Source organism: Artemia franciscana, chromosome 1 (assembly GCF_032884065.1).
Source record: "Artemia franciscana chromosome 1, ASM3288406v1, whole genome shotgun sequence".
Taxonomy (NCBI): Eukaryota; Metazoa; Arthropoda; class Branchiopoda; order Anostraca; family Artemiidae; genus Artemia; species Artemia franciscana.
The window spans coordinates 21,648,346-21,668,246 of record NC_088863.1 but is presented as its reverse complement, the minus strand read 5'-3'; the positions used below and the strand labels follow the sequence as shown (position 1 = coordinate 21,668,246).

The following is a 19,901-nucleotide window of genomic DNA, read 5'->3' as shown; positions in this document are numbered from 1 at the left end:
GCGGATGATATTTGTGATCGTTCTCCATGATGACTGTGAACTGATGTCAGAACAAAATAGCATTGCAGTTGGAAGGGAACCTTTTTAGTATGAAGAACAATAGCGATTAGAACCGTCAGACGGAAAATAACAATCATGGCTTTAAATATTACGTAAAGTCGTATGTCTTCAATGTAAAAGTCCTTAAGAGTCCTGTAGCCTTTTACTGTCCACACAGTTTTAAAAATTCTTTAGACAGCGTTTACAGATAGATGCTATAATGAAGACTGTCAATTCATTATTACCATTAAATTTAGTATTCATAGTTTGAAGAAAACTTTTTTTTTCTTTTTACAAGTTCTGTTGTGCATCATAATTTATTTTTTGAATATAAAAAATATGAAATCGATGCACTTGAAGAAGGCTAATTTTACTTCTGCTTGTCTAAACTAAAGTAGCTACTTTAAGAATTTATATGGGAAGAACTAAAGTCAGCTCTTTGACACCCGTTTCGGGTCTTCTTTCATCTGTAATCGGGGCAACAGGATACTAATTCCTCTGGTCAGGAAAATCAATATTGGAGATTAAATAAAATCTTAGATTATCCATATAGGAAGGATTCTGGTGAGATAAGTCCTTGCTAAAACTGTTATGCCAGGAAAGCAAGAGTCAATAGTACAGATGGAAGAAAACTAATAGCAAATACCTGTTGTTGTACCTCCTCCACCCCCCAAGAACTAAAAGTGAAAAATCGCAAGAATTAAAAATAGTTTTTTCCATAAATTATGGTTTATATAACGAAAAAAAATGTGGAATCATTGTCCAGGGGCTCTACCCCTTGGAACCAAAATAAAAGACTTATCAGAACTAAAAAATAATTTAATTGGTTCAGTTTCCAAAGAGCACATAGACCGCCCTATATAAACACTGATACTATAATGCCCTTTTCATTTGTTGGATTACGTCTGTTACCTGGATTAGGAGGCAGCTGCTATCTTTTTGGATGTCTGGTGGTCCTGAAATTAGAAGACAAAACCCTGATTTTAAATCCAAAAGAGCAGCAAGACGGGTCCTGAAGAACCGATTCTGTGATAAGATTTTTCAAGAATCAGTGTTTACTTTTTTTGATAAGCAAATAAAAGCCTTTTCGTGGTTTGGTAAAAAGTTCAGTGAAACGAGGTATGGACGCTTAAGAAATAATATTTGATTGTTTAATTCGGTATTAAATGTGAATTGAATTTTAACAAATTTGAAAATCGTTCAAAAGGTATAACCTTTTTTTACTTTGCTGTAAACTAAGGCTCGGGGAATTTACCAGTTCTGTTATTGGTAATTCAATAAGGTAAATTCAGAAATTTTGAAACCATTTTAGAATGCCTCAGTAAATGCAGTTAATGTCTTATGGATTAGCTTAAAGCACCAAGGCCAGTGAAAATTGAATCTACTACATTACTTCTAACAACTCATTGCAGCTCCAAGCCTCCTGAGGCCAACACAGCTATGCCGGCTCCTCCTTCCTCCGAATTTACTCAAAGTTTCCCTCCTTACACCCTCCCAAGAAGTTCAAATTTCCATTAAATCTGGCCTCACTACAACCTCTCACCCCGTTCGGGGACGACCTGAATTTTGCTTGGTCCTAAATGGTTGGTTGACAAGGGGTATCTTTTGGCAATCTGTCATCCTTCGCCAACAGAACGTGTCCTAGCAATCTCAACCTTTCTTTAATTATATCCTCAGAAATCGGGACAGAACAATATTCTTTGCACAGCCTACTGTTTGAAATAAGGTCAGTCTGGCAGATACTCAGGTCAGTCCATAGACAATTTGGTTCTTTGAATTGACTAAGCGGACACTTATGCAACCATATGTATCTTAAAAATCTAGATAAATCAAGAATTCAATTTTGATGAAAAGACTTGTGCTACAAATTATGTATAGAATTTTACAATATTTAAACTTTTATGTTTGTAACTGTAAATTCTTGAAAATCAGCAAAACATTAGTCAAAACAAAGGGCACCAAAAGCTAGAAAATATGGCCTTTATTTGAAAGTTTAGAAATCTTTGAGGGTCAACAGATTGCTTAAATCTAATTTTTATAGACGAAAGGTGTCATTAAATTTAACGAATCAGTCTTATTTATTTAGTTTTCACAGTTCAATTTGGCAACACTAACAAAAATGTGGCTATACCTTACCTAAAATTGAAAAAAAAACAAATAGAAACTCGCCGTTTCCAGGAATTAATAGACCTAAGACGGGATCAGGGGGCCAAACTATTTTTATTTTGATGTTCTTGGTACTTTAATATTTTAACCGCTTAAACTCTTTGCTTTCCAGTATTTCCGTTTGAACTCCTCCACTCGTTGATGGTTGCTTCTATGACTCATATAAAGCTTTTAAAAGCGTCCTCGGGTATGCTTGCACTGAATATGCTTCTTAAAGAAATCTGAGTTTTGTGTTACGATCACTTTGTAAGTAATCATCATGTCACTGCTACTGTTTATAAATACAAGATGCTGTTAGGGTTTGGAGCCTATTAGAGTGGGGCAACTAGCCATAAACCCTCGGTAAATTGTAAACGCTTCAAATAAGGGCCGGAAAACACATCCCATAACAAAAACCTGATGTTACAATTGCTATCTAGAGTTTTAAAAAGAGGTCGTATGATCGATTTGTGATTACTCCAACAATTACAAATCTCGAATTTCTTGTTTTGGTGAATCTAACGCTCTATAAATGCTGACTATGAGTGTTGGGATTTATCACATGTCTGGTGCAGCATACACCTATATTGGAGATATTCATTTTAGCATTGAAAACGGTACTTCTTTGTTCTTCTTAGTCCTTCTATCTGATAGATATTCATTTGTAGTGAAACTCGATTTGAAATGTTTTAAGGAAGTAAGTCAATTTCGTAGCATGTCATGCAAGCTTTAAATATCTATATCTCATTTTAAGATTATTTAAATTTACTGCATATTTTCATTTTCATATAAAAACATGATTAATGCTATAAATAGAAATTTTTTGACTTACAGTCAATAAAAATTTAAGAAGTATATACTATGATAAATTGCAACCCACTGCTGTTTTTTACTTTGCTACTTTCAAATAAAATGTACGATGTCTGATCAATGCCCCACAGTAGATATCATCAACAAACTATCTTCCTGCTTATAACTTCTGCTAGCTTAAAACTCTGTAAAAACTTTTAAAACCGTCTGGCAGTTTGAAATCTACCAGCTTATTACTCAGTAAACCTGCTTAAAACTTGCTTAGCAGCACCAAAAAGTATGGGTAACTTATAAGAGTGGGGAAACGCTAGATGGCGTTGGTTTCTCAACACTAGCACCAGTCCCCAGAGTAGTATATCGACAAGTTACTGCCAGATAAAAGGTAGCCTTCCATAAAGAAAACATTTCCATTTTCAAATATAAACATTTCTCTATAGGCTTTGATACTTGGATCCTTAAGACGTCCAGTAAAAATTGGTATAGTAGGCTCCAATGCAAAATCGTATAAGTACTTGATGAAGTTTGGTGAAGATTTAAGACAGGATGAGAGAATCGAATCACTTTTTGAAGCTGCCAATTCTACTTTGGATGCTAACCCAGAAACGAGAAAAAGGGGAATGAGAATCAAAACCTATAAGGTTAGAATTTGTATTTATTGTGTTATGTTTATTATATTTATTGTGTATACTGTATATTGTACACAATAAAAAAATATTGTATACACAATATTTTTTATTGTGTTTATTTACATGTGACAGATATTGTTAACCAGTTCTTTGTAACGAAATTCAAACAGTTCGTCGTATTGGACTTTAAGTAAGGGGCGACTCATGCCAATAGAAACCGAACTCCAAAAAAACTAATTAATAACTATATTTACTTCAAAAGAATTGGATTTTATGACCATTCTAAATATGTTAAATTCATTAAGCTTGAGTTATTTGAGTTTTTTTCTGTTTTCGAAAAGAATAGTGACGGTGGCGGGCATAGTTATTTCTTGTTGTTTTTCTACCACGGTGATCGTATTGAACCAATGATCCTAAAATAATCGGAATGCGTTCATCTGAATGGAAAAAGAAAGTTTTAATAAAAGATTGTGCCACTGCAAATTAGCGGTTTCTGCCATTTTTTTGGTACAAAATAAAATTTTGCCCAAATAGTATCGAAATCATATCTTGAGAAATTTCTGAGATATTCAAACGATTTTAAATTATCGACAAAAATATATAAAGCCTTTTCTGGTGACGTTGTTGATTAGCATTCAAGTGTCTTCTAGCGATCAACAAAATTTTTGTTGATCAACATTTGAACCTAATTTTTGACTAAAAATTTTACTTTAAACGCTTGTTTGCCTGTCATTCCACGTAAATTAATGGTCCTGTGTCAATTTTAAATGCTTAGTCAACCAGCCTGAGACTCTAGGTAGGAGTGACTTTCTAAAAGTCACAAACAAATATTAGTCCAATAAGATAAACAGACTTACTCCCACCGTTTACCCTTGCCATTTAACCAAACACTTGGACTATAGGTTCTATCACTATTTTAGCTCTATGACTATCTACTTTGGTTCTACTGCGCTAGAAAAGACGCATGGATGGATAATAGATAGAGCTATCTATTAAAAATGAACTAACGTCATTTTTATGCAATCCTAGTAAGGGGGGGGGGATTAATTGAAATCACTGTTTGTAAGCTTGTTGGTGAAATTGAGCAGGAAATTTTCTAGGCAGAATATAATGGAATTTTTTTTTTTAGTATCACAATTTAAAAAAAAAAAACAGTTACTTTGTAGTTACTAAATAGTTTCTTCCTGTTTTAACTAAAATTGAAAAAAAAAAACAATTTTATGAGATAAAAGCAGTTACTTTGCTGTACAAATTGTTATTTTTATTATTAGCTTGATCTCTTACCTAAAATAAGACATGAGAAGGTCCTTGATTTTCATTATCTACCCCTTTCCCCTCCATAGGGAACTGGACAAATTTATTCGTATAAAAGAGAATTGTAGTGAATTTGATCAAGCGTTGTAAAGCTACGTAAGCAATGGAAGTTACTGTTGTCAACGTGAGTCGAATAGAAAATAATTAAACAATGCTCAACCGACTTTGAAATACTGCTATTTTTCCAACAATAATAAAAATGTGTGATCTCACGGAAAGTATTGTTGATATAAACAAATCTATTCTTGCGATTGTTGGTCAACAGTATGTCCATTAGAAAAGGCCTTTGGTTTTAGTAAACCTCATTCAATTCACCTTTTTGGAAAAATTCACCCTTTGCTCTCTCTTTGCTCTCTTTCCTCAAGAGGTGGAGGTCGTGGTGGAGGAAGAGGTGTAAGAGACAGAGAGCTTATTGGAAAATGAAAGGTGAGCTTTCAGTCATTGTATGAGCAAATGCATGGTATACAAAACGTTCGATGGTATTTAGTTATGAGGCAATGGTGAAACAACCCAATTCACCAGTGCCCTTTTAAACTTTATGCTCTTCAACAGAAAGAAAAAATTGGGAAATATTTATTTGATTACAGGGTTACTGAACCGTGTAACTGAACTCTTCTTTGGCTGTTGAAGAGTCATTTAACATCTCATCCAACTCAATCTTCTTTAAATCAATTTAATGTTTATAATACTTCGACAATTGTATCATCATTAGACGTATTAAGTTGTTTCTGTTGAACTCTGTTCACGTGTGTGATTTGAAGGGTATCACTTACCAGCCATCATGAGTATTGACCAATTGGAGCTACTTATAAAAGAGGAAGCAAAATATCATTGGTCGAAAATGATTACATCTAGGCTTTGAGCTAAGCATGCATGTGAATTGGACTTGGTCATTGCACCTCATGTCTTGCTTGTTATTTTTCCCTTTTGTTGTTATCATTGTCTCCCCCCTCCCCTTTTACTGTACTTTCTTTTGTTCTTCTAGTATTGCATTTGTTATGTATTTTGTAGAGACTAGTAGTTTATTAAATATAAAAATTGAGTCTATATTTCACAGATGGTGTTTGATTTCATGCCATGCCATCCATTACGATTCTGAGTTTAATATTGCAATTGAATGACCAAAAGAAGGTACCTTTTTTTAACTACCTACCTTTATCACCTCCTTAGGGCTCTAGACACTTTGTTTGTATTTAACTGAAACTTCAAAAGTTTAATAAGACGTTACAAAGCTGCATAAAGAACAAAATCTACTAGAGTAATCGAAACTTTAATAGAAAATAAAAAAAAAAACAATATTCCGCCAAATTCAAAAATATTGCCATTTCTTTTCAACAAAAATAAAATTTGTATAAAAGTATTGTTTATCCACAATTACTGATTAATAAATCTGTTCTCGCTCGTGTTGATCATAAATGTGTTTATCAGAAAAAGTCTATGTTGAGCTTTTTGCTCAATAAGTTCAATGATCTTGTGCTCAAATTTTTGGAGTATTCGTTTATGAATATACGCATAATCTATTAAGAATAAACGGTTAGTATAGACAATTATACGAGTCATTTGACTTGAGTCAATTTACTTTGGGCTTCATAAAATTGTGTGCAGGTGTGTATTATTAGATCCCTTTCTGACTATAAATCAGAATCTAAACTTCCAAGTTTTTAACTTCATGTTTATTTAATTTTTCTTTTACTTTATTCACTTTTTCACTTTTTATGGGTTTCAGTCTCTTTGAATGGATGGTAAACGAAAAAGTGAAATTGAACAAGTTCCAGAAAGTTAAACTAAGTCCACAATGCTGCTGTCGTCAGTTCTTTGTCGGGTATAAAGAGCGGTATAAATAATTATATATACACTTCTTGTAAATTTTTAGGTATTCCCCCTGTCGCCCCGTCATGGTCTCATTGAATGGATGGAGGGTGTTGTTACCATGCAAGACTTCTTTGACTTGTCGGAAGAGGATAAGGCGAAAGTGGCGAGGTGAGAAAGCATTTCAAGTCTAAAATGTAATTCTGTCTAAAATTCCGCTAAAAAAAAAACCGCTTGGCAAAACTGAATCAGGTTTATTATTTACTAAATGATAAAATAATCAAATGCTTGGTAATTTCAGTCAATATTTAGGGATTTGAAGAATGGTTAAACGCCCTGCTGAAATTTCATTTTTTCTTCATTAATAATTTCACTTGTCGTAAATATACGAAAATTTTGGGATTTTTATTTGGGTATGGGCAGAGGGGGAGGGGGCTTTGGAGGAAGCTCCCATGGAAAATCCTCTTCAATCAAGTTGGGACTTTTGGGATTGAGCTAAGGTGGACAATAAATCATGAAATTAACTTCTAGAATATTAATAGTAAGTTAGCGCACTTATGCCAGGCTAGGAAATGAAACTCATTCATTCTTTAAATAATTGTAGCAAAAGTTGTTTGACTTGGTCTGATCCAAATGAATGTTAATTGTATTGACCTAGGTCTGCCTAAGACTTTTAAATAGGAAGAGGGTTTCATTTTTTTTTTTAGAGTCTATCATCAGAAGATAATACAAATAGCGCTCAAAATATGAGAATAATTTTTTGATTCTTTATTAATTTTCCAAATATAACAGATTTACTTTTAATAAAGCCTTGGTCGAGTTTGATGCACTTCTCCAGGTGGTAATTCCATCCTTTTAAAGATTTTTTGAAGGAATAAATACTACAGGATATTCTAAACCACATATTTTGCATATATTTTGGAATATTGGTAGAATATTCCCAGCATGTTTCTTTTCTTCATTATTTTTATTTGTCATACTTTCTCTGTGGCTGTTAAATTTTGCATATGGGGGTAATTTTCCATGGGTGGAAATTTTCGGAGGGGAATATCCTTTTTGAGTCCTGTTGTTGCTGCATGTTTTGCTTCATCATTGATATTAAAATGAATACCTTTCATCTTATTTTGAGTTTTGAGAATAAGGAGTCAGATGGGTTTATGTCTGGGCTGTAATGTAGACGTGGTAGCTCAACCGAAATTCTCTCAGAACTTTTGTTTTGTATCGTGTGAAGAATGCGCGGGCAAGTAGTCGTCTGGAAAGAGGATCCCGCAATGAAGCTTTCCTGGACGCTTGTTAGCTGATCCTGATTTATTACAAAAAAAAATACATATTTCGTGGGCTTTAAAAATACCTTGGTGACAGAAATCCAGGGTAATTTTTAACGTTCGTTGTTTACATCGTTACGATTCTACACAGCATTATACCACAGTTTATCTGGATCAGTGTTACGTTTTGTCACCATATCGGATAAGTCTTTAGATCTTGTAGTAAACAGTAACTTTAGTCTAACATGTGAGTTTTTTCTTTCTTTTTTTCCTCTTTTTGTGAAATGGTTTTCCATCTCTTTATATAGTTTTCTTCTTGAGAAAAGCTTCTAAACTTGGCACCGAAATATTTCAGCTTTTATTAGTTTATAATTTTTCTTTCAATATTTTCTTAATGTCTCAGTTAAGAGTTTTATTCATATTTATGCTTTACCATTTCATTTTGATTATAATACCCCGGCCAAATTATAGTCGTACAAGTATATAAAATCAAAATTCCCTATGATCACAATGACGATTATTTATCCTGCTCATAATTTCTCAAGTTTAACTATGTTCAAATTTCAATCGGAACTTTGTCATTGACCGATCAGAAGCAAAATTTTGATCTAAGGTATAATTTTTGAAACACAGAAAAGATAGAAGCTTGAAACTGCAACTGCCCTCTTTTTAAGACGGATCTGGAAAGACGACTTAGGCCAAAGCGCTAAAAACAAAACCGCTTGAGGCCAACACAGCAGCATAAAACTGTGCTGGTCTCTAGCTAAACATGTAAAGACAGTTGAGGCCAAAGCGCCAAACAAAAAGCGGCTTGAGGCCGACACAGCAACATAAAACTGTGTTGGTTTATAGCTATATATACCTCAAGGGTCACCACTCTTTGAGAGGATTATGACAGGCAGCTTCGAATAATAGTTCTCTTGCTTACAGGCGTGGGCTCTAACAGTGCACTGTTGCTAGGTTTGGTCTGCATTGATAGTAAGTAATAGTTGCAAATAAATTAGTATTGACACAAGCTTTTCAAGACAACTTGTAAATTTAAATTTCTTTTAAATTTTTCGCTTCTGTATTAAGTATGATGCTAATATCAAGGGAAAATGATACTTTTCAGCCAGTGAGTAACGAAAAGAAAGCGGATATTATGGAGAAGACCTCTGCTTATCTGCCTCCAGTATACAAAAATATAGATAATAAAAAAACAGTGTTCGAAATTTTGGTTTTTATTCTTGAGTACTTCCAAATTTCGTTTTTTCTTTTTTATTTCTCTTTCTTAGTTGAGGTCTTTGCTGAAATCTCTGTTTTATTTTTGTTATTCACTGGCTGAAAATTATCTTTGCTGTTGTTTTGTCTTTTTTCGTCTTTTGCTCTTCTTTTTTCTTGCATCAGGCATAGTCAGAATGGTCTTAGAACCTACTAATTTTTTTGTAAAAAATTTAAATAGGAAACTGCATATAAAAGCTCAAGAAAAAAGGACAAATTATCCCTTAACATATCCATAGCTTATATTATTATGCACTAATTAGTAGCGTGTTTCTACTGATACTAATTCCCCCTACTCATCGCTTTCGAAATTCATGGGAATAAAAATTGAAGTTCCCCAAGAAACATACATAATCATATGGGTTGTTTGGAGACTACATGAAACACCAAGTAACTACATCACAGGATACAACAATCTGGCATAATTATATATAGTTATACATAATTACAGATTGCAATGTACATAATTATATGTGTACGTTTGAATTTCAGTACCTCTAGGAAGCATTCAAGACTACATAAAACATCAAATAACTACTTCCAAGGATGCAGCGGTCTAGCATAATTATTCATAATTACAGAAAACAAAGTACATTATTGTATATGTACATTATAATTTCAGTGCTTCTGGAAAGTATTCAAGACTACATAAAGGGCCAGGTGACTATATTCCAGGATACAGCAATCTGACTGAAGATGATGTTGAATCAAGTTACGATGAAGCACTACGAATGTGTATTCCAAAAAACACAATGAAGTATGTTCTCTGCCTTTTCTTAATTTAAAGCCGCTATGCGTTTCATTTTATATATTTGTGTTTGGGGGTGCGTTGCCAAGAGGGTGTGTCTACACGCGTTTGTATATGGTTGTTTGCATTGTTTGTCCTAGTTGTTTGTCTTATGAATGTGCATCACAAAAAACACAATGAAGCATGTGCTCTGCTTTCCCTTAATTTAAAACCGCTGTGCGTTTCACTTTATATATTTGTGTTTGGGGGTGTGTTGCCAAGAGGGTGTGTCTACACGCATTTGTATATGGTTGTTTGCATTGTTTGTCTTAGTTGTTTGTCTTACGAATATGTATCACAAAAAACTCAATGAAGTATGTTCTCTGCTTTCTCTTAATTTAAAGCCGCTGTGCGTTTCACTTTATATATTTGTGTTTGGGGGTGCGTTGCCAAGAGGGTGTGTCTACACGCGTTTGTATACGGTTGTTTGCATTGTTTGTCTTAGTTGTTTGTCTTACGAATGTGCATCACAAAAAACACAATGAAGCATGTGCTCTGCTTTCTCTTAATTTAAAACCGCTGTGCGTTTCACTTTATATATTTGTGTTTGGGGGTGTGTTGCCAAGAGGGTGTGTCTACACGCATTTGTATATGGTTGTTTGCATTGTTTGTCTTAGTTGTTTGTCTTACGAATATGTATCACAAAAAAAACTCAATGAAGTATGTTCTCTGTTTTTTCTTAATTTAAAGCCGCTATGCGTTTCATTTTATATATTTGTGTTTGGGGGTGCGTTGCCAAGAGGGTGTGTCTACACGCGTTTGTATATGGTTGTTTGCATTGTTTGTCTTAGTTGCTTGTCTTACGAATATGCATCACAAAAAACACAATGAAGCATATGCTCTGCCTTTTCTTAATTTAAAGCCGCTATGCGTTTCATTTTATATATTTGTGTTTGGGGGTGCGTTGCCAAGAGAGTGTGTCTACACGCGTTTGTATATGGTTGTTTGCATTGTTTGGCTTAGCTGTTTGTCTTGCGAATATGTATCCCAATAAACACAATGAAGTATGTGCTCTGCTTCTTCTTAATTTAAAGTCGCTGTGCGCTTCATTTTATATATTTGTTTTTTGGGGGTGCGTTGCCAAGAGGTTGTCTCTACACGCGTTTGTATATGGTTGTTTGCATTGTTTGTCTTAGTTGTTTGTGTTACGGATGTGTATCCAAAAAAACACAATGAAGTATGTGCTCTGCTTTGTCTTAATTTAAAGCCGATGTGCGTTTCATTATATATGTTTGTGTTTGATTTTGTGTTTCATGTAAAAGTTTTTGTGAAATTAATGGGTTTTTGGAGATTTTCTGTGTTAATGAGGTGAAAATAGGTTTGAAATTAGAATAAATGAGTTTAAAAACAGGCAATATTAGGTAAGGAGAAAATTCGTGAAGCAGATGGATATACTTACAGAGGAAATAGTGTTTAGTAAAAATGGAAAATGTAGTGAAGATGTAAAGAATAGAATAGCCAAGGCCTGGGAGTTTTTTTTTAAGTCTAAAAAAATATTTTTTGCATAGAAAGGAGCACAAGCCTTTTAACTAATACTGGGATGCTGGAAGTAATGGTGATAACTTCTGTCAAATATGCTCTGAAGTCTGGGTGCTTCAAAAAGTTGAATAATATATCCTAGAGGTTTTCCGGATAAATTGTTTAAGAATGGTTTTAGATACTCCCTTGACTTGCTTTTTATTAAACAATAAGATGTATGGAAAAATTTGTTTGACTCCACATCCTTGGGCAGTAAGGAAAGAAATGTTAAGATTACTAGCTCACATTTTTTGGCTGAAGGATAACAGATTGCCAAAGATTTTGCTTTTAAAATTGTTGCTTTTAAAATATTTTTTAAAATTTTGGGCTTTCATCTGAAACTAAGGCGTCCTTTAATGGAGTGGGAAGACGTGAACAGATTAGGGTGAAGGAGGAGTGCCCACAGCTATGTTGACCTCAGATAGCTTTGTGCTAAGATGTGTTGTTAGCAGTACTAATAGTAGTTCTTAAATATTCTGTTTATTGTGCTAATCGCGCATATTAAATATAAAAGAAAAGCTTTCCTTGGTTTTCCTGATAAACATTTTATGCTATATATTAAATTTCATATATTAAAATGTTTTGTATTAAATTTACAACGACCAGAGTTAACTTCGCAATTACGCTAAAGGGATTCCTCCAGACCCGAATGGACTCGCGCCGGTAATCTTCTAAATTTAAACTTAATGTAGATGTCAGTCTTTCATCCTGCTCAGATTACATTATTTCGCAGGCGACGATTTGAAAGACTTAGTTCATCCCCCGAAGGACTCTACAGACTTCGACTTTCTTTTATCAGAAGTCATGCAACAATGTCCATTGTACATTGGATCCTTGGCATTGGTGACCGTCACACTAGTAATAATATGGTATCGGTATTAACTGGTTAGTATCTGTATAATTACTAGTATTATAATTATCATCTAGTCTATAAGGTGGAAGATGCTGAAGATGCTTAAGACGTTGTAAGTCGGCAGAAAGGCATGCATGCACAACTTTGAGCACAACTTTGGGACTGACATTTATAGGTAATTTTCAAACCTAATTTGCATTGACAATCAAGTACGTTTCTAAATATTTGCTTACGGACTCACTGTCTTTCCCTCCTAATGGTAAATCAGGGGGGGGGGTGAATCCCTTTCACTTCGCTTAAGAGTAGCTTCAATTTATTTTAGTTAAACTTATGCGAATTTTTCAACCGCCAAGGGGGAGGGGAACTGCTCCTTTTGGTCTAAGTACGGTTTTACACTGTGCCATTATTCCGGAAATTTACACAAATTTGTCGTATCAAAAAAAAATGATAGAAGAAATGGTCATAAAAAGCATAGCGTATAAACTGCTTGGCAAATAAAGAAAAATATCGGTCTAAGTTCTAGTCAGATGCATCTCCTCTCCCCTTCTCTTCCCTTTTTCCAATCTTTCTTGGTGCTGTTTTGGATCTGAGTGACTTTTTACATATATATCTTTTTTTTTTAGTTTTTTTCGCTTATATATTTTACCTTGCGCACATTTACTATTCGGACTGCTGTATCATTTTCTAATCCTTTAATAGTTTTCTTTTTATTTAATTCTGATTCCCAAAGCACCTTGTTGAAGTTTTCGCTAAATTTATCGACGTCTCGCCTTTTTTTTAGCTTCCTTCTATATTATTGTATTTTGATGTTACTTCTTCTGGTATTTCATTTTTCACATCTTCTTCGATAATTGTTCCTCTTAATTACCCTATTTTGGAGCTTACGTAGAAAATAACCATGAAATTTGATGTTACCAGATTTTCTTTTGAATAGTGTATACTAAGTGAATACATGATATAAGCTCCTTCGGTAAAGGTTTTTGAAAAAGGCATAATATTGATGTGAAGAAAAATAATAATTAGGATGATAAATCGTACTATGATAAACATAGGAACCTAACATAAAGAAAATGCATTGCAAAATTAATATGTATCTACCATTTTGGTATGCATCAAGCGCCATCTTAATGGTGGAAAATTGTGTCGTGTGTGCGTTTTTAATTTTTTTTTTTTTCGAATTGGTCAGAACAGTGAAGAACATCACAAAACATAATGTAAGTGTTTAGGATTGTTTTTTGTTTAATAACTCTTGGACCATCGCACCTATCTCGAAGCTGGCATTACAGTACTTTATTGAAATAGTTTTGCAAAAAAACTACCTGCAAGGTCTCTAATGTCCACTGTTAAAAAGTATTACACCTTTTACAACAGATTAAGAAATCAGGACATATTCCTAATCGGGTTTCAGGAACATTGTTGAGATGGTAGAGATCTGACTGGTATGCCTGGTTTAGGGTGTTCCTGGGACAGCTTCTTCTCGGTCGTGTGGGTTGCAGTTGTAAGATTACCTTGGGAGTTCTCGTGCCACCACTCTCAAGGTATGGTCTAGTAAATGTCGTCAACTTTAATGGATTTGTAATCACAAGCTGGCTGATTATTCTTCGTACCTCAACATTTGTGATTTGGGATGTTCAGTGTCCTTCGGAGATATGCATTTTCAAGATCCAGGATCCGACGCTCTTGATCTCCATTAAATAAAAAAACTAGTTTTTTTAAGTGAAAGTAAAGAGCGACATTGAAACTTAAAACGAACAGAAATTATTCCGTATATGAAATGGGTTGTCCCCACCGCAATCCCTCGCTCTTTACGCTAAAGTTTTTAATTGTTTTAAAAAGTCGAATTGTGGCAAAGAGTACCTTTTAGCGATGTATCTTTTAGCATCAAAATTCCGTTTTTTAGAGTTTCGTCAGTTCGTTACCACGAACTGTTTGATTAATGCGTCGTGATTCTGTTGCCTATAACAGAATCTACGGAGCATTGTGATTGACGAATTTTTGTACAAAGTGAGAAGATGTTTGATTACCAGATTCTCTTCATTCTGTTGAAAGCTCCCTTTACTTCTCCTATACGGGGCACGGCTCTGCAAACAGATGGAAACCGTCCGAAATAAAAAGAAGTATTGCAAGCACACCTTGGGCTACTTGCCCTAGTCATCAATGTTTTTTATATAACGGATTTTTAATTTTGTCTCATAGAATATCCCTAATCATATCTTCCCGGATAACCAATAGGGATGCATATAGATATGTAGTCATCACAAACATACTACACTTACGACTGGAAAACTATTTCATCTTTTTCTGCTAATGCTATTGTCAACTTATCTCAGCGCCAGGCCACTGAGGGCTAACGCAGCTGTGGACGCTCTTCCTCTGTGTCACTCTGTTCATTGTTTTAATTTTTATTCCCTCCCAAGAAGCTGCTGCTTCTTTTAGTTTCTTTCTTATGATCTTTTATAATCGCGTTTTATGTCTTGCTTTTTGTTTGATCCCGGGCGAATTGCCAAAAGTACAACTTTTGCCAGTGTATCACCCTGCAAAATGTGATCTAGCTATCTTAAGCTCTTTATCACTAAAACCTTAAAAAGTAAGATGAACTACATTTCTATGTAGCTTATCGTTTTACTTGCAGCAATTCAGACAAGTTTCTAAAATTAGCTTTAGACTATTCCCTTGAAAAACATCCAGTATGTTTTCCTCAGTCTTTCGAAGTGCCCACGTCTCAGAGCCATATTTGACCACTGTTCTTGCTATGGCTTCTAAAATCTTTATTTTAGTTCGAATATCACCCTCTGATTTCAAACTATACAATAACATCCTCTGCCCTTGCCATGTTTATTTTTACATCAATACTACATTCACCACCCTTATTAGTAATGCCATCTTGGTAAGTGATGCTGTCCACGCGGTCGATTTTTTTTTCTAAAATCATCTCGTCATCCCCATTAATCCTCACGTAAACAGCTTAATCTTTTCAAAACGTCTAAAATTCAATCATGTCGCTATCATTTATATCTATGACCCTCACGTTACCTGCATCATCTAAGTGTAGAAGAGTTTTGCCGTTCCATCTTATACAATGCTCTGCCCTAGGATAAAACCCTGCTTAACTCTTAAATCTTCACGGAACCCTTTAAAATCCTGGCTTCCTATCTTAACCGCAGTAATCATATTCTTGCCCTAAGCACTGATCTCTGTAAAGTATATATATGGTATCCCGTAAAGAATGGTACCTTCATTGAAGCTTCTTTATCATCTGAATTGAATACCTGTTCATAATTTACAAGTCTAAGCACTGACGAATCAGATTCTTCTTAATTATTAATGTAAGTGGGGAAGTTATATTAATTCATCCTCTTCTGTTCCTAAAAGTACATTGTCCTTCTCTTAAAACATTATCTACAGCATTTCCTAGTCTAATAAGAATCATCATGCTACCTAATTTGTTTCTTACAGAATTCAAGTAACTGCCACCAGAATTGCTATGTTTGCAATTACCAACTTTCTTATAAAGGATTTTAACTAAATTGCTCCTAAAATCTCTTGGTACTGCTTCTGCCTATCCTACTAGTGCCACTTTATGCCATTAGTGCCTACTGCCACTAGTGCCTACTTTTCACTTTATTTTTCTTTTTTTGTGAAGCTGTTTAAATTCGCTTTCTGAACATTTTTTTTAGGTGAATCAGTTGGCATAGATTTTGGATATGCTTTTGATGTTTCTGTTGAATTTCTTCCAGTACCTGAAGTTGTACCTATCCGACTAACCCCTCAAATAGCCGAAGTAACAGAACCGATTGGTATTCTAGGTAACAATTATCAAGCATATATTTTGTGGTAAAATGACAGTTTATTCTGCATTTTGCATACGGAAAATAACTGATGTAATTCAGGAAACGTCGTGAAATTATGGAAATTAATCATAATCATATCATGATTATAAACGAATCATATAATCATAGTCGAATAGAAATTAATCATCATTATTAATCATAACTCGTTTTTTTTAACAACTTGTTCATTTACCTTGGGACATAAATTGATTCTCGATTGTAATTTGTGAACGTATCTGCGAAGTGACATGGTGTTTTGCTCTTCCAACCTCAATGGCTATCTTTTTTTTTACCTTGGTAAGCAAAGTTTTAATTTTACTTCAAAACTAAGATTAATTTTTTCCTAACTTTTGATTTTAAAACAAATTCTTTCTTGTTGTAAAATCTTAACAGTATTGCCCCTGACCCCTTAAGCTCATGTGACCAAACTTTAAACTGCCGACAAATATGCTCAGTAGTTTTTTTGTTTAGTTTCTTATTTTTCCTTGACTATATAATTTTTAAAAAGAAAGATTCAATTAAAGACTAAAGTACCTAAGATAATGAAAATGAAATATGACTTTTTTTGCCAGTCAATTTATACAACCGCGTGCATCTTAAAATAATTAGGGAAAATAGGGAACTCAATGTTTTGTTAAAAAGACATCTATGTGCAGTTATCCTCTTTTTGGTAGCAGTGGATGCAAAATTTAAAAAAGAAACATGGATGAAAAAAAGACAAAATAATCTAAAGATATATGGCACCAGACAAATTAAGGTCGTGTACCTTTCTTTTGAAAGTGTTATTCTCTTTGAAAACTAAGAGATTTTCTGATGTTTGAATTTTTATGGCCGAAAGATGTTGTCAGATTCGACTAATTTCTATTGGTTATTTATTTTCATGGTTCCCCGTGGCAACACTGGCGAAAATGTGGCACTTCTCTCAAACTTCATTATTTTAAAATAACCGAAAGAAAAATCTTAAAAAAAAACAGTTTTCATGCTTGAATAGACCTAAGATGAGTCCAGGGTAAGAAAAAATGTTTTCTTTTTACGTTTTTGGTACTTTAAAATAGGTGAGCTTGCTTCCTTAGTTTGGTAATCAATCCTTGAAAGTTTCCTTCACTTTACACACAAGACTTCAATCACCAACAAAGGTAGAAAGGTTTACTCAAGTAACCTGATTCTGTTACGTTATTTTGTCATAAAGTAAGTTTTAAGACTAAGAGAACTAAGTTTGAAGTTGGAGGGACGGATATTTCAAATTTTTTTTAAAGCAACTTGTATCAAATTATTTCTTTGCTATCTCAAGTTCCTCCCTCTTTCTTGTGCTCCATCTTTTGGATTACGTTTTTTACGTGTAGTTGCGTGTGTCCCTTAACATCTTTCTTTTAGGTAATTGAATTCTTTGTCCAGAGTTTCCTCTGTGGACCAAATTACAATTTGAATTCCTTAATGAAACACTTAATACGCAAAAAAAATTATAATATTTGAACTTGCTGTTTTGTAATACAACAAATTGAAATCGAATTGCCGAAAACCTTGCGATAGTATTTTGCATTTGTAGCTGATTCATTGTCATAACATGAAGCTATAGTGTGCATTCAGTAGCTTTTAAGAAAAAAGGATCCAGTTTTTGTCTCATTTGCTCAAAAGTTTGGAATTGTTTTTCTAGTTCCATTTCATTTTTAAACAGAATCTGCTCAATTTCTAACTTTTGATTTGCAGAAACAATGAAATGAAGCATGAAACATACGCCGAATGCTATTATAGTGGTTACTGGTGTTTTTCTGGCTATGCTTGATGATTTTTATGTGTAATTTTGTGTAATTTGTAATTTTTACATTTTTTGAACAATAAAATTTTAGGCAGGAACAATAAAATCAAGCATGGTGCATACACTGAAAGCCATCAAAGAGGATAAAATTATTTTTCTGGCTATGCTTAATGCTTATTTATGTGTAATTTGTTGTTTAATGTGGAATTTTTTTTTCTGGCTATGCTTAACACCCTTTGTGTGTAATGTTGTGTAATTTTTTGTGTAATGTGTAATTTTTATATTTTTTGATTCACACCATTAATGAAGTAAAGCATGGTATATACACTGAATACCATTAAAGGGAATAATGGTGTTTTTCTGGGTATGCTTAATGCTCTTTATGAATAATCGTTTGTGTAATAAATAGGTTTTTATGTTTTTTTATTCATAGGAATAATGAAGTCAAGCATGGTACATGCATTGAATGCCATTAAAGAGGATAATGATGTCTTTCTGGCTGTGCTTGATGTTTTTGTGAAAGAGCCATCCATAGATTGGATTGAACTGGCTAAACATGCAGGCGATGGGAATTTGCATGGTAAGTTTTGTCCTTTCAGTTTCAAGTAGGAAATATGTCGTAAGATTCTAGGTAGCCCAGACCTTGAAAAGGCTAGAGCCCAGCTCTGAAATATTCAATGCCTGTGTAATTCAGTCTAAAAGTTCAGTTTCAGTTTCATCAGTTCAGTTTCACTGAATAGGATGAATACTGAAGGATTAATCTGGATAAGTATCCGTTTTGCTTCTTTTTTTCCTGATAATTTCCCTTTTTTACAAGAAAGAATTTCTCGTCCAATTGTGTAAAGTCAAAAGCTAACGCCAATTGTCTCACTTCTGCAGAGTTTATTTTTTAGTGATATTTTGTTGATTTTTTGTTGTTTGAGTAACCACAGCTTTGGTGAGCCTAGGAAAATAAAAAGTCTCCGTTTGTTTTAGAGTTTTGAATTTTGTTTTTCAATGAAAACTCATTCCAGCAAGGGCGAAAGAATCCTGGTTTCCTCTGAAGAAAGTTAAAATCGCTCAGGACAAGCTTATGAATGGATTGAATCCCGCGCATGCTACTTTAGAGGCTTTGAAAAACAAAGGCAACTTCGAGGCAATCAAGAACCATGTGCTTGGCAGTGACAGTCAAAGAGGTAGGCTTAAGGAGCACGGACTTAGCACGGAGGAGCAAGTAAGTTTATAATATTGATAAATATCTGATGAAGTCATCTTGTAGCTACTGTATTTCATATTGTAAAATCATATGGAATTTTGATGTGTCAGATAGACTGTGCACGTCTTACAGTGTTTATTGTCACAACATTTTGGCTTGCCCATAAATTGCAAAATTACACAACGACGCTGACAGACAATAATGCCGGACGATGATGATTATGCTGATAGGACGATAAAGCTTTGTATCTTAGCTCATAAAGCCTTATAACTTAAAGAACTTTTGTATTATTTAAACTTATTAAACTAATTTAGTCAGATAATTTTACATACAAGAGGCATTCGAAAAATACTCGGATTTTGTAATTCTGTTTTAATTTTTCTGTTACAATGATCTTTTTCTCTACATAACGTCTATCAAGGTTGATGCTCTTCTTCGGGTGACACTGCCTCTATCCCTATAGACCATTTTTGAAGAAATCTAGACCCCTTCATGAGTAATATTTTTGCTGCATATTTTGCTTCATCAGTGCTATTAAACAGGCTGCCTTTTGACACCTCTTGAAACAAATTTCAGATAAACCTATGTTTGGGCTACATGGTAGATGTGGCCACGGAAATTTTTTTCATAATTTTTGTTTTTTAAAGTATGAAGAATGTGCTGGGACGTAGTCAATATGGAAGAGGATTCCACG

General features: G+C 34.0%; 1 protein-coding gene across 2 annotated transcripts in view; it reads left to right on the top strand.

Moving 5' to 3' along the window:
* The window catches only part of LOC136026908 (DNA-dependent protein kinase catalytic subunit-like), a 37,015-nt gene that overhangs the window by 14,531 nt on the left and 2,583 nt on the right, over nt 1-19,901 (top strand). Inside the window, exons 6-12 of one of the 2 annotated variants that reach the window (XM_065703738.1) lie at nt 3,432-3,632; nt 6,808-6,914; nt 9,891-10,025; nt 12,307-12,458; nt 16,104-16,232; nt 18,446-18,592; nt 19,026-19,225. In XM_065703738.1, coding sequence (XP_065559810.1) covers nt 3,432-3,632; nt 6,808-6,914; nt 9,891-10,025; nt 12,307-12,458; nt 16,104-16,232; nt 18,446-18,592; nt 19,026-19,225 — 1,071 coding nt within the window. The remainder of the gene's footprint in view (nt 1-3,431; nt 3,633-6,807; nt 6,915-9,890; nt 10,026-12,306; nt 12,459-16,103; nt 16,233-18,445; nt 18,593-19,025; nt 19,226-19,901) is intronic. The other variant, XM_065703746.1, reaches the window with a different exon arrangement.